The sequence below is a fragment of the Harpia harpyja genome, chromosome 10 (assembly GCF_026419915.1).
Source record: "Harpia harpyja isolate bHarHar1 chromosome 10, bHarHar1 primary haplotype, whole genome shotgun sequence".
In the NCBI taxonomy this organism is placed as follows: Eukaryota; Metazoa; Chordata; class Aves; order Accipitriformes; family Accipitridae; genus Harpia; species Harpia harpyja.
This window is the reverse complement of record NC_068949.1, coordinates 43,620,872-43,634,943: the sequence shown is the minus strand read 5'-3', so window position 1 is coordinate 43,634,943 and position 14,072 is coordinate 43,620,872. Positions and strand designations below refer to the sequence as shown.

Sequence of the window (14,072 nt, the reverse complement as noted above, 5' to 3'; positions counted from 1 at the left end):
AGTAGAGTCCAAGAACTGTGGCGGACACTGAACTTAGTATTTTCCAAACTGAATAGTCAGATTTATTATTTCCTTCCCCAAGACAAATGCCCTCACTCATGCCAATAAAGTTTTCTTCTCCATAACCCCTAAAGACCGCTTTTGATCAAAACGAAACATCCTCAACATCAAGATGGGCCCTCTCGGCACAACATTGCCCCAAACCACCGGGGTTTGGTTCCGTTTAATTAGAGCGGAGATGTTTTAACTACCGGCAGAGAACAATCCCCCTCTGTTTGAGAGGGACGAAGAAGCAGAGTACGAAATGGATCCCCGGACAGCAGCGCGCAGGGGAAACCCCTCATCTGTATGAAAATCACACTCCCCGCGAAACCCAAGAGCCTTTTCCCTTGGCAGCCTAAAATCCTCCCTCTCCCAAGGAGGGACAGGAGATGAGGGAGCAGCGGGCATCACCATGGCGCAGGGCAGCGCTTCCCACCGACCCCACACAGCTCCCACCAAGGATCCAGCACCGCCAGCGGATCCTGCTCAGCAGCCATCAGGGAGAGAGGGAGGGAGGGAGGGGGGGGAAAAGAAGCCAATGAAAGAAAAAAATAACCCCAAGCCCTCTTCTATTCACACAAAGTAGTACTGGGGAAGCAAAGAACACAGAGCAGAAAAAGGCAACTTTTTTTAAGGAGGATGACCCCAGCGCGGGTCGCCCGCCGTTTCCAGACAACTTCCAAACTTCCCCTCAGCAAATCCCCGCTGGGCGGCGGCCGGAGCCCCCGCGGGGAGCGGCTCCCCCCCCCCCGGGAGCCGGCCCGGGCTTGGGGACGGAGGGACGGAGGGACGGACAGCCGGCCGACCCCGCGGGGCGGCCGAGGAGGTTTCCTCAGGCGGCGCGGGAAGCGGCGGGCGCTGCTTGCCCGGGGAAGCGCGGCCCCGGCCCGCCGCAGCCGGCGGCCGCGCCGAGACCGGCTGCGGGGAAGGGAGGCCCGCGGCTGGGGGGGTTCCCCGCGGACGACGCGGGCACCCCGCAGCGCAACAGGCGGGAGAGGGGCCGGGAGGAGTCCTCACCTACGCCGTATTTTTCCTCCCTTTTGGTGGGAACCCAGCGGGTCATGGCGCTGGAGAAGGGGAGTGAGGGGGGAAGCCCGCAGAAGGCGGCGGCCGGACCGGGCGGGGATGCGAGAGCCCCGTTCCTACGCCGCCATTTTCCAATCGCGGGACGGGAAAAGTTTCTACCGACGGCGGAGTCATGTGGTGCGGGCGGAGCCAGCGGCCTGGGCCGGCCGGCCGCGGCGGAGGCGGGCGATGGCGGGGCGGCGAGCCCGCCTCAGGGGGCCCGGCCGGTGCGCGGGGTGCTGAGGGGGGGCGGTGGGCGCCCCGCCGGGGAAGGGGCCGGAGCCGGAGCCGGAGCCGCCAACGTCCCTCCTCGTCCCGCCGCTCGCAGACGAGGAAAGCCGGCCAGGTCCCGTCTGGTTTCCACACAAAAGGAGAGCGGGGTGGGGTGGTGCCTCACCGGCAGTCGCCCTAAGTGTGTAATTAATTCCAGGGACACCTGGCCTTGCTCCGCGGGAGAAGTTTTCTTCACCTGCGCAGGGCCAGCTCAGTTAAACCAACGGGACTTTCCTCAGCGCCACATTGCCGGGCAGCTCCAGCAGAAGGATCCCAGTCGTGATCCTGAGAGAAATCACCGGTTTCTTGGTGGTTTTTTAGCTCCTGCCTCTGGTCCCTCCAGCCACCTGGCCCTGGAGGGTTTCTCTCTGCTTCCTTCCCAGAGATGCGGCCCTAAAACAGGGTTTCTGCTAATGTTTAATAAGAGTAGCGGGCTCTCTGCGTTTGGGTACTGATTGCCATGTCGATGAGCACGCCACTCGGAGTAAATCCTTCCTTGGCCGTAAAGATGAGAAACGTTCCGATTTCTAAACCCAAGTCAAAAACCTAGGCCAAACTTAACATCCCCTGGCTAATTAGGGGGTGGAATATATGATTGCAGAAGAACGCGAAAGGGAAATGAGCTTCCTGATCCCAACCCCCATACCCTTGGAGAGACCCAGGACCATGATTTAAGAAGAAAATGTTAAAAACAGTCTTTAGCAAATGGAATGTAAACTCTGCAAATGCCAGCAGAAAGCAGAAGGATAACCAATAAAGAGAGGTGACGTGTCTGGCCGGCTATCATTCGTTAGGATTAGTCCTCCACCAAAGGAGAAGCCCCGTACCACAAATTTAAGAATGAGGTTACGTCCTCTTTCGAGATCGGAGTTGAATCTCTTTTCTCTCCTCTTATTTTGTTGTATCGTTAGGAATGCAAGGGGCCAGTTTCTGCAACAGCATTTGTTATTGTCAGGTTTTGAGATCAAGTACTCATCTCAAACATCTGAAGGAGTCTAATCCTCTTTCCGTGTACCTTCCCTTTTCCCATCCTTGGGATTTGTTTCCCAGGTCACCACCTACACGTTCAAACTAATCTAAATTTCATTGCTCCTGTCCTGCAGAATTCAAAGGCCATTGTGATAGAGCGAACTACTGCACCTTTATGCATTATGCCCAGGAGTGAGAAGATCAAAAGGTTTTCAAAGTCAGCTTCATGGCTCATCAACTTTATCCTGCATTAATGGGTAACTGATTAGAGTCTTACCAAAGACAACTTACAAGTGAGCTCTTTGATTTAACAGGTTTATTTTTGTAAGATAAATCAAAGTGAATTAACTGAAATAATGGACGATCTTGCCCTGTTCCTACAGTCATCTTTGGTTTTCCACGCAAGGCAAAGGAGAAGTGGAATGGAAAAGCAGTGCAGCAATAGTGGTTATTTCTGATGATGAGTATTTTGCAGTTGTGTAAAACTGATGCACTATTTTTGTGGTGCTGCTAAATATGTGCAGCAAAATTGCAGAAGCTGCTCAGGCATTAGATGGTTTAGAGATTTTTAAGACTATTACTGTAATAATCTGTAAATCAGGGAATCTGACTGACTTTTCATTTAGATTACTAATAACCAGGAATCAATTCTGCAAACACTGTGGTGGCTTTTCAGATATGGGGTGTGAACAGGGGATACAAAGCAGCACTCTGATGTTAGTTTAAACCTGCAGATAGCTGTAATTAGCTAATAAAGTGAGCTATTGCTATATTTTATCCTTCGTGGGCCTCGAGGTTCAAATCTGAAACTCAAACTGTGGTATTTGTTTCTGTTTTGAGGGAGGCTAAAGGAGCCTGTTTCCCTTCATGAGAAATGTACTGCTGACAACCTTTCTTCAGGTGTTAACTAAAAGGGTTAAATTCTCATATAGATTGGCACTCCTTAGCCTCAGTTTACATGTACATCTGCACCAAATGGGAATTGTATATACCTAAGTATACTCCTAAAGGCAGGAAATGCCAGATTCAATAAAATGAAAGCTAAAGAATTACTTACAAGTTCTACATATTAAATCCATGTTCTGTATTACAACAGCAAAATTTATTTTTACATCAGTGGGAGAAGAGGTTTGTCCTGTTGTCTGATCAGGGTCCGTAACAGAAACAACACGAGTAATCCCATGACCAACATAAAGCCCCACTGATACCGATGAGGGTCTATAGTAATGTTATTGCTTTCCACATTTTCATTTTAATGAAAACATGCTACAAATAGAGCTAATGCCATTAAAATTTTGATAACCGGTAAAAAATACTACTCCTAATTCACAATGCATAAATATCCCAATGCTTTTTTTTTTTACAGCTTGGAAAAAAATGGTGATGGGATAGGACTGTAATATTGAGAAAATAAAAGGTTTTTATTTTTCTCTGGCAAACGTAATATAAAGTATCCTCCTGAAAAATATTTTTCATTAAACTGTAAAATGTTCAAGCTGACATATTTTACATACTTAGGCATAATATGTTTCTTCACACTGTGCATATATGTTTTTCATTTATGAAGAGGAAACTGAAAAAAGCTTCTTTCCATAAAATCTGAAAATTTTATCACATCATTATGTCAAGTCTTTGGATTCTCACCTTATTTTTTTAATGCATCACATTGAATTGGAGGCAATTCTCTTGGAGCAAAGAAACATTCCTTTTCATAACGTTAACTCCAAGAAATCCAAATGCAGTATTTGGCCATGAATGATATTTGAAATTCTTGTCACAGAGATTAGGAGTATCTTTGGAAGAGGATGAATGGAAACAGAAGTGTTACCCTGCATGAAATGTATTTGCAATAAGTAAGAGATACTCTATAAATGTAGAGATGCAATCAAGTTATATTTCATACTTATTGCATATGACTACACGAGAGGAATGTTTGTTCCATCTCAGTTAAGTATCACAGTTTTTGTAATAATTTTTTTTCACTGTCAGGCCTGGTAGGTAAATTCAACATTTTCAGTCAAAACATGTAAATAGTTATTCTACACACACAATGGGAATTTCTCTTGGAAATATTCCTCCCAAGAGGTGATGTGGAGGACTTATAAAATCATACAATAAATAACTGGTTTGCTTTTCTATTTCTATTAAAGTTATTCTGTTGGAAATGTTATTGCTTCCATTCCAGATACTCATCATCTATTTTTGCTATACAATTTTCATTTGGGGTGAATGACCTCTATGCTCTAGATCATTTCTTTGATGAATGGCTGCCTGTGCTCCATGTTTGGGTGTACACAAAGTAAGAGATTTTTATACCCGATGGAAAGACACTTTTAAAAAATACTGTATTTTTACAATGTATTGCTCTTAATTTTTCTTAATGGAAATAAAATTAAGCTTATAAATTTGTGTTACAAAAATGACTTCAGCCCTGGTCTTACATATACCTGATATATGTATGATTATCTCGGGGATCTCTTGCAGATGAATGTGGACAATTTTCAGGGAGAATTAAGAAGCCAAAACTGAATTTCCTTTGACGTTCCCATTGGCTTCAGTCAGCCAAGGTGTGGCGTTTATAAAACTGGACTGAAGTTTGACAATAGCTGGAGGGAAGTTTTGTGCTCTTACAGACTTTGCCCATGTGTTTTTGAAGTATGCTCAGTAATCTTTAATCTTCCTTTTAGCTTTGTAGAAGGATTTCGATTATATATGGGTGTCTCTTAAACTTTTCTTCTAGTAGGATGACATTTGTGATAACCAGCATGCTGGGTGCAGGACTTCAGTTGCCAGCAGAAGTATTCAAAGGCAACATTTGAATTTATATAGCTACTGTGACATATATTGCATTTATTGCACTGGTTTAGTATCTTTCAGATGGGTTAAAGAGAGCGCCTCTCCTTCCATTCTGCTGACTCTTAATCAGCATTTACTTCCTTCTTGCATTTGAAGTTTTATATTTACAGGTTACGGGACTATTAGGAACATAAAGGCAGATTAATTATTTTTAAGTTCAGAAAGGAGATAAAGATACTAATTTATTAAGTGATTTTTTTTTTTATTAAATTGTTCGTGGTTTAGCCTAAAAACTGGGGCTTCGTTGTATGTAATGAAAGTGATTGTTTCATAAGTTATGTTCCTTTGGAAATACTTCAGACTGTTCTTACTGTATTATACTGAAATGGATATAATGAACAGGACATCTTCAGTGGGTTTGATGTTTAAATGCAAATGTGCAAATATCTCCTAGTTAGTCTTTATAAGTACACAAGGGTTTCCAAAATGATGTGTTTTAGGAAGGATATGATTATCATAGATACAGCTTAGTTTATACCCTGGTATTTCATCTTGTGCTCTACAATAAAAAAAAAAATTTACATGAGTTTTACAGTGCTACAATAAATGTAAATGGCTTCATTTCTACAAAAGGGGAAAATCTGTTTTTTGATCATGCCAGAGAGTAAGATTTTACAGTCTTCAGAGAAAAAGTGCGATGAGATTTTATGATGGGTCAGTCTCTATCCCTGTGTGCTCTGCACAAATACCATTTACGTGAATAGTACATCTTGTTCTGTCAAAAGCATCATAGGCATCACCTTAAGTAGCATGTTTATTTGACTGTGTGTATCTTGGACGTTGGCAAATAACTAGTTAACTTTGGACGGAAAGATTGCCTTGCTAATGAGACCTTTCTCTGTAGGGTCATGAAGCAGTGTATTTACCCTGCTGCCAGCCTTCTCAGGGAGGATGTTTATTCCTGCAGGACTGAGGCAGATGAAGTACCTAGGAAATAACGTTAACTATTTCAGGTTTATCCAGCTTCACTGCAGCCCAAAATTTCACCCGATCTAGGTTGACTTTTTTATTTCTAACTAACTGAAATACTTAGCAACATGACCAAGATACACTCACTCACATGAGTGTTATGTTGCAAACTCCAAAGCACACAAAACTTAGTTCTTCATCAGTTCCTTATGCGAGTTGACCTTTAACCCTTACTTAATAGCAACGGACTCAAACCCATGAGTGAGTGCTCAAGAGCATCATCACAAATCTTACAGTCAAGCCCAAGGCAGTTAAGGGAAAGGGTAGTACAAGTGATTCCAAAATACAAGCTAGCATTTACTTTACTGTTGGTTAGTGGCAACCTGTTCCTCTTTGCAGTAGCTTTAAATAACCAACAGTATAAGGTTTTATGTGGGTTTTTTTTCTTTTTAGTGTTTACTGGTACATTTTTCATATATTTGATATTTATACTCAAAATGAGATTATGAACTCAATTCACATATTCTTTGGCAAACTCAAAGATAACCGGCAAAACAAAATGCTATATGTAACAAGTTAAGGAAGAATCATTCCCAGAGACCAGTTAGTTTAACATTATGAACTCCAACAGATCTATGATTTTAAATCTGACACATTATGTTCAAGTCTCATAATAAAAAATAGGAACATTTTCCAAGAAGAGTGAGAAAGATATTTTCTGGGACTATATACTGGTAAAATTGTTATTTATTAGAAGCTAGATAATGATCAGATAGAAGAGTACAAGCTCGAGATGAAAACATACATTATTCCTGTTAATAACGCTTAGCACTTATGTAGCACTTAACATTTTGAAAGCACTGAACAAATATTAACTCTCTCTTGTGAGACAGAAAGGTGTCCTTATCTCCATTTACAACTGAGAGGCAGCTGAGCTAAGGTCAGCTTTTTAAAATGTGACACGCATTCAAAAATTGAGAAACTCAGAATATCTGACCAATTCTGTCACCTCTTGATTATGTGATTTTCCTAAGGCCAAAAGTGACACATTAGCTGGGGCAGGGTTAGATTTTATGATTTCCTCGGTCTGCAGACAATGTTAGCTCTCATCTTTTGATGAACGACATGAGATGACATTGAGAAATGACAATGAAAGAACATGATGTACTAGCACCTGTTATAAGGTTTGAGAAATGAGTTACTGAAATATGAAGTATCTGAAGCAACGATGAAAATGATTTTGCGGGAACAAAGAACCAGGCGGGATTCACAGAAATGGCCTGCACGTATGAAAAAAAGTGTTAATTTTTAAAGAAAAAATAAAAACATCCTATCAACTATTTATCTAAATGGTACAGCCATTTGAGCCCTTACAAGAACAAGTTAGAAAGGGATGGGAGGATGCCCAGGAGACTGCATGTAGTGCAAGAACCTGACATCGCTTTCGACAATGGCTTGATCTAAAGCAGTCGGCAAACCCTGCAACAGCAGCTACTGCCAAGTGCGCAGGGAATTGTGCAGCACTGATAGTCATGGTCCAGGAGCAAGTGGTACCCATTATCTCTCCACCCGTCTGTCTGCTGGCATGCCTCCAAAAACAGGTTTCTAAATTTATTTCTCCCCGAACGGACTGGTAGGCTTTCCTACCATACCGTAAAGGTGGCAGGATTGGTTTTCTAAAGAGCCTTTTAAAAGCCTTTCTCAGATGTGCCATGGAATAACAGCTTTTGCTGCTTCCCCTGGCTTTGGATAGAGTCCTGCCATTCGACCACGGTCAGAGGAGATGGTGGGGTGGTAACTCCACGCTTTCCAGCTGTGTTGGCATGACAGGTCCCGTTCCATTTGGAGAAAAACCAAAAGTTTCCATTGAACCTTGTACCTCACAATTGATTAAAGTAGCTCAAAACAGCTTCTCCAAAATGAGGTATTATTTATTTACCTGGGAACATATAGCAAGCACTTGCTTTTGATCTTCTATAAACGTTAGCCTTTCTTTCCAAGTTTTTCTTCTATTTTGGCACAGTCAGAAAGTTTAAAAATCAAGCTTTTTTTAAGCCTCTCTATCCAGATAAACTCCACATGGTTACTAGCTCACGCTATTTTAACTTTGATTTTTTCTTGTCTATATTACCACACAAATTTTTAGTAATTCTGATATAGTCTCCTTTTGGCTATGAACAGTAAACATTAGCTGATAAATATAAAATAGTTTGTGATCAGGTTCACCAGGACAATTTTGAAATTTACTTAGGCATAAATATTCCTTTCTGAAACTAGCTGCATTTTTCTTCAATTGTGTACGATCCAGGATTCTAGAAAAGTGAAGGCAGATAGAAGATACTGCCTACGTTTTGCATGGGTCTCAAGTAGGAGGCAGGTTCAGTTTTCCACATTGAGCATGGAGCTATTTTGTAATTGTACTGCAGTTGGCTACCAAACATTAAACGGTGCATTGCTACGCCTAGAAAAAAGAGAAGAGCTGATCTAATTCTCAGTGCCTTCCTTTTGTCTGACTTAGAAAAGCATCTCAAAATTCTCACCTGTCATGCTGGAAGAATGTCACTTTTTTATTTTTGTGAGGATACTGCACTGAGATGAGTCAAATACAATAAAGGTGGTTTCTGTATTCCTGAGCTTGCTCTGGCTATGCTGAAACTTCAACTTGGAAACTATTTATGTGGAGTTGTTTGGAAATAGAAAGTTGTGAGTGCTGTTCCTCACTCTATAATCAGAAGTTGTTTGTGCCACCCATAGTAACTACTCACATACATGCATTGACAGTGGTTGAAATGGAAATAGAGAAGTCCTCTTCTGAAAATGAGGAAATCTTCCTCCTCATCAGAAGCCTCCGTCTGAAAAACGATGATTTACTTATTTGATAGAGGGAGAAATACTGATAAAATGAACCATTTTCCCAACCATTTTGAATGCTCGTCATCTATCTGTATATGAGTATGTACGTGTATCTATAAAATATATGTATTTCCATAAACTGCAATAAAAGTATTAATATTCTGGACAGGAATCCAATTTTATCTTTTAAGCAGCATTTGCAGGGGATTGTTAAATCATATAATGGAAGCTTTGTCTAGACAGCTTTCTCGCTGGCCAACTTAATTTTTTTTAGTTTGATTGTTTTTAATGTATTTCCTGGAACAGAAAATCCCAATAATTTGTTTACAACCTTTTCTGGAAACTGTGTCAGTTTTATAATATTCAGAACTGATAATAATTTTTCTAAACCAAGCCATATATTCCTGGAGTCTGAATGTTCTCAGGGAGAACCATTAGCTGTAAGTTCTCTCGGATTGTTATAAAAAAAGTTATTAGTTTTTTTTCAAGTGAAACATTATCAAGTGTGTTACTTGGAAAGGAGCAAAGCTTTCTTTCAGTGACTGTGAGATGTTTCCATCTGATGATTTTTATGACGAGTTACTATATATAAAACGACTCGGTGTATTTCACAGTGGAAAATCCAGATTATGACCATTATCAAATCCACCACTGCTATGACAGTCTCAGCATCCAGGCAGAGACCATGACATGGCTTAAAGTCTCAGCAGTGGTCGTCGGAAGAAAGGGTGAGACATTTTTGAGCAGCATTTTTAAAGCTGCTGCCTTTGTTCTCTCGACCCTGGCCTTGGTCCAAGCTCTCTGAAATCAGTGGAAAGAGTCACGTTGATTTTGGTGGGCTTTAGCTCTAGACCAGCTCTTGAGTGAACGGGTTTCAGACTTTAGATCTCTCAATCACAAGCATTAAACCAAGCCTGACAAAATGTTACTGGTTTGAACAATGCTGCAGGTGCTGTTGCTAAGGCCTATGTTACATTTTCATTTATTTTTGAAAGCACTTTATAAATGAAGTTTTTTTTTTCTTCTACTCTCAGGGTGTGTACCTTTGAATCAACTCAAAGGCATAAAAAGAATGCTGAGACACTTTAAAAAAGCTGAAATAGATGTATGATGCTGAGTTATCACGAAAGGGCACGGGTTTGTTTGCAACACCTTTTTTTGGTTTGGATTGTGGGTTTTTTTAAGGGAATTTTCCTTACGCTCTTCCACGCACCATTTTTTTTTTTTGATTCTCTTTAGCTTCAGTCTCCCTGCTCTCTAAGAACTTCTCCATCAGTCAGAGAGGAGGAAGTGAAAGCCATTAACTGGATGAATAAAGCAGAACTAGTCCTTCCAGGAAACTGAGCTTCCCACCTCCGCAGAAGCTCCGGGTGTTGGGAGTCAGTCCCTCCTGGAGCGGCGTGGAGCACCGACCCTGCCTGCTGCAAAGACTACGCACACGTGTTAATGGTGGGGAGGTCTGCGTGAAATGGGAGCGATTGGGACACGAGGTGCTTGTTGAAGGTTGCCAAACCTGATAAAGCATTTAGAGGGAAAATGTTGTTTTGCAAGCTCCAGTCACCCAAGTAAGTGCCTGCTGGTGATTCCACCTGGAAGGCAGCAGCCTGCTCCAGAAGGCTTCTTGGATTGCATTCATACACTGGGTACATCTGCTGTTACGTTTTCAAGGGCATACCACAGATACATCACCACATACCTTTGCTTACATAAGGGAGTATGGTTTCCATAGCCACACTGCCATCCCCTTCATCCCACTGCCTGCAAATACCACGGCTACCTTAAAATGCAAAGGATTAACATTCCAATTTAGAAAGATCTGTGCTTCTGCAGGTATCAAAATTGTCACATTCTGATTTTTCTTTTAATGCTTTAAAAACTGAACTTTTAATTCAACTTCAGAGTAAGAAATACTTTTTCTTGATGTCTATGTATTTATATAGCTATCTGTCTTTAGATTAGACAAGCAGTGTGGTGGGTTGACCCTGGCTGGACGCCAGGTGCCCACCAAAGCTGCTCTGTCACTGCCCTCCTCAGCTGGACAGGGAGAGAAAATAGAACGAAAGGCTCGTGGGTCGAGATAAGGACAGGGAGAGATCACTCACCAATTACCATCATGGGCAAAACAGACTTGACTTGGGAAAAATTAACTTAAATTATTGCCAATCAAACCAGAGTAGGGTAATGAGAAATAAAACCACATCTTAAAACACCTTTCTCCCACTCCCTCCCTTCTTCCCAGGTACAGCTTTGCTCCTGAATTCTCCACCTACCCCCCCAGCAGCGCAGGGGGACGGGGAATGGGGGTTGGGGTCAGTTCATCACACTTTGTCTCTGCCGCTCCTTCCTCCTCAGGGGGAGGACTCCTCACTCTTCCCCTGCTCCAGCGTGGGGTCCCTTCCCTGGGCTGCAGTCCTTCAGGCACAGCCTGCTCCAGCGTGGGTCCCCCACGGGGTCACGAGTCCTGCCAGAAAACCTGCTCCAGCGTGGGCTCCTCTCTCCACGGGGCCGCAGGTCCTGCCAGGAGCCTGCTCCAGCGCGGGCTTCCCACGGGGTCACAGCCTCCGTCGGGCATCCCCCTGCTCTGGCGTGGGGTCCTCCCCGGGCTGCAGGTGGAGATCTGCTCCCCCGTGGACCTCCCTGGGCTGCAGGGGGACAGCCTGCCTCACCGTGGTCTTCCTCACGGGCTGCAGGGGAATCTCTGCTCCGGCGCCTGGAGCATCTCCTGCCCTCCTTCTGCACTGACCTGGGGGGCTGCAGGGCTGGGGCTCTCACATCTTCTCACCCCTCTCTCCAGTTGCACAGGTTTTTTTCCCCCTTCTTAAATCTGTTCTCCCAGAGGAGTTGCCCCCATCACTGATGGGCTCAGCCTTGGCCGGTGGCGGATCCGTCTCGGAGCCGGCTGGCATTGGCTCTGTTGGACATGGGGGAAGCTTCCAGCAGCTTCTCACAACCCCCCCGCTACCAAAACCTTGCCACACAAACCCAATACAAGCAGATGCAAGGATTGTCTTGTAAAATTGTAGTTTCCCTTTAATAAGCCACTCTGACAGGCAATTATTCATGCAGTCTGCTCTGTGCTAAATGTTTTTTCATGCTGTGCATCCCTGTCTCTTGATTGCAGGAATACGCTCCTGTGAATTATAATTATAAGTAAATATGAACTGGTGTGTATGAAATGATTTACTAGACCTTCCCTTGCTACATGATATCGATTCTGTTCTTCTGCATTATAAAGATACAGGACTTCTAATGAGTAACATGTATTTTTTCATTCTTTGGATTTTTAAGATTGCAGTTTAAGACTACTGTAAGTTATTTTGATAGACGTTGGAGATGATATATGTCAAGAATTTCTTCAGTGACAAATTGTTTGCTAATGTTTAAATTTCAGGACAAAATTTAAAAAAGGTGTTCAGGTTTGGCCCTGGAAAAATGAATGTTATACAGACATGACAAGGTGAGTCCAGTTCACCTTTATAATTATTCCATTTTCAGCAGATATTTCAGCCAAACAAAAGACATCATGGTACTGAATGTTGTCTTCAAGTTTGGCAGCTTTCAAAGAGCAATTCAAATTATTGGCATGATAGTTTTTGTTTTTATTAGATAAGAATTTTGTATAGAACTTCTCTTCTTGTAAAGAGTTGGAGCCTGGTTGAAGCTAGTCGTCTAGGGTACCTCGTGGCCAGTGGAGAAAGAAGATAGCTGCAGAAAGCCCTCATCCCATTTATCTCAGGTGTATCAGGATGGGATAAATCATCTCCTAATGATGTCCATCCTTCTCCTTAACTAGACAGCCTATATAGACTATACAGGCTATAGACCAGACAACTCTTCAGGTACTAACACTTAAACTATACTTACCAGCAATTGAAAATTCTGTGGGATGAATATATGTGTATAAAGTTAAAAGATTCTCTGCTGGGGAGAGATTTATGCAACCAGCATGTCATATTTAACTTAATAAAACAGACATTCTTTCATGATCTCACTCTGTATAGATCTGGGTATATTTGGGTCATACCGAGTAAAAATCTAAAACTATATAAAAAACTATGTAATAATGACACGCCATTTTGCTCTTTGGCTTCAAAAGTGAGCTGTGTGATAGAAACGCACCAGGAAAGCGCAAAAATAGAAATAACATTGGGGGTCTTTTAGGATATAAAGTATTTTTACTCTCGAGACAAATACTGTTGACTGAAATGTCATGCTTCCTCAAAGAAAACATTTGAGGTTATGTAAGGTTCATGGTTGTATTTAATTTTAAAAATAGTATCACTTACATGGGTATGTAAAGAACAAATCATGGCAAGCAAAAATGATTACTATTTTTAATTAAATTCTAAATTAGTGGAAGAAGGGAAGGAAGTACATTAAAGCATCTAGAATTTACTAAAGCATTTGACATGGGATGTCTCAAAATTGTGTTTGACAAATTAATCAAAATGGATTACGTAGAAATGCAATTACGAGTACAAGTAATTGGCTGAAGAATGTACTAAGGAGTAATGATAAACATGAGAGCGAAATCCTGGTCCCACGCAGGACTTCATTAAGGTTTTACTACACCGTGTGGAAGGAGGTTTCTGGTGATATGTTGCAGAAACAATTTAACTTACTCACTGGGCTGTGTACCTGGCAGAAATGAGGATTCAAGAAGTTACACAAATATTCTTTCCTTAATTCCTGCAATCATTGCAACTTTCTGTAGCTGAAGGCACTGGTGGGCAGCAGAGATCTAGAACTTGGCTCTGATCACAGATACACCGATTTTACATCCATTTAACCCTACTGATTCAGCAGAATTATTTCTCTGATTTACAGTGTTGCAGACAGACTTCAATGCCCAACATCACCTCCTATGCAAAGTTGTCACCTTTTGAAGCTGTTTCCCCACAGCTCACCCATGACAATACTAATTAAACCATCATATTTGCTCATGACAGGGCAGCAGTAACTTACAGACCATGGAGTTTTCTGACCGAGCATATCCCTGCTGACTGGATGCTGGGAATCACAACGGAGAAGAAAATGTCTTTGCTATAAGAGCTGTAAGGCTAGACGAGAACTAAGTGTAAGTCGCTATGTGTCTGTCAGCTTAG

The 14,072-nt window shown here is 42.3% G+C and overlaps 1 protein-coding gene across 2 annotated transcripts in view; it reads right to left on the bottom strand.

The window, feature by feature from the left end:
• Window positions 1–1,213, bottom strand: part of DOCK1 (dedicator of cytokinesis 1) — a 317,150-nt gene extending 315,937 nt beyond the window's left edge. For both annotated transcript variants that reach the window (XM_052800114.1, XM_052800116.1), the window contains exon 1: window positions 1,060–1,213. In XM_052800114.1, coding sequence (XP_052656074.1) covers window positions 1,060–1,105 — 46 coding nt within the window. In that variant the 5' untranslated portion in view covers window positions 1,106–1,213. The remainder of the gene's footprint in view (window positions 1–1,059) is intronic.
• Window positions 1,214–14,072: the final 12,859 nt, after the last annotated feature.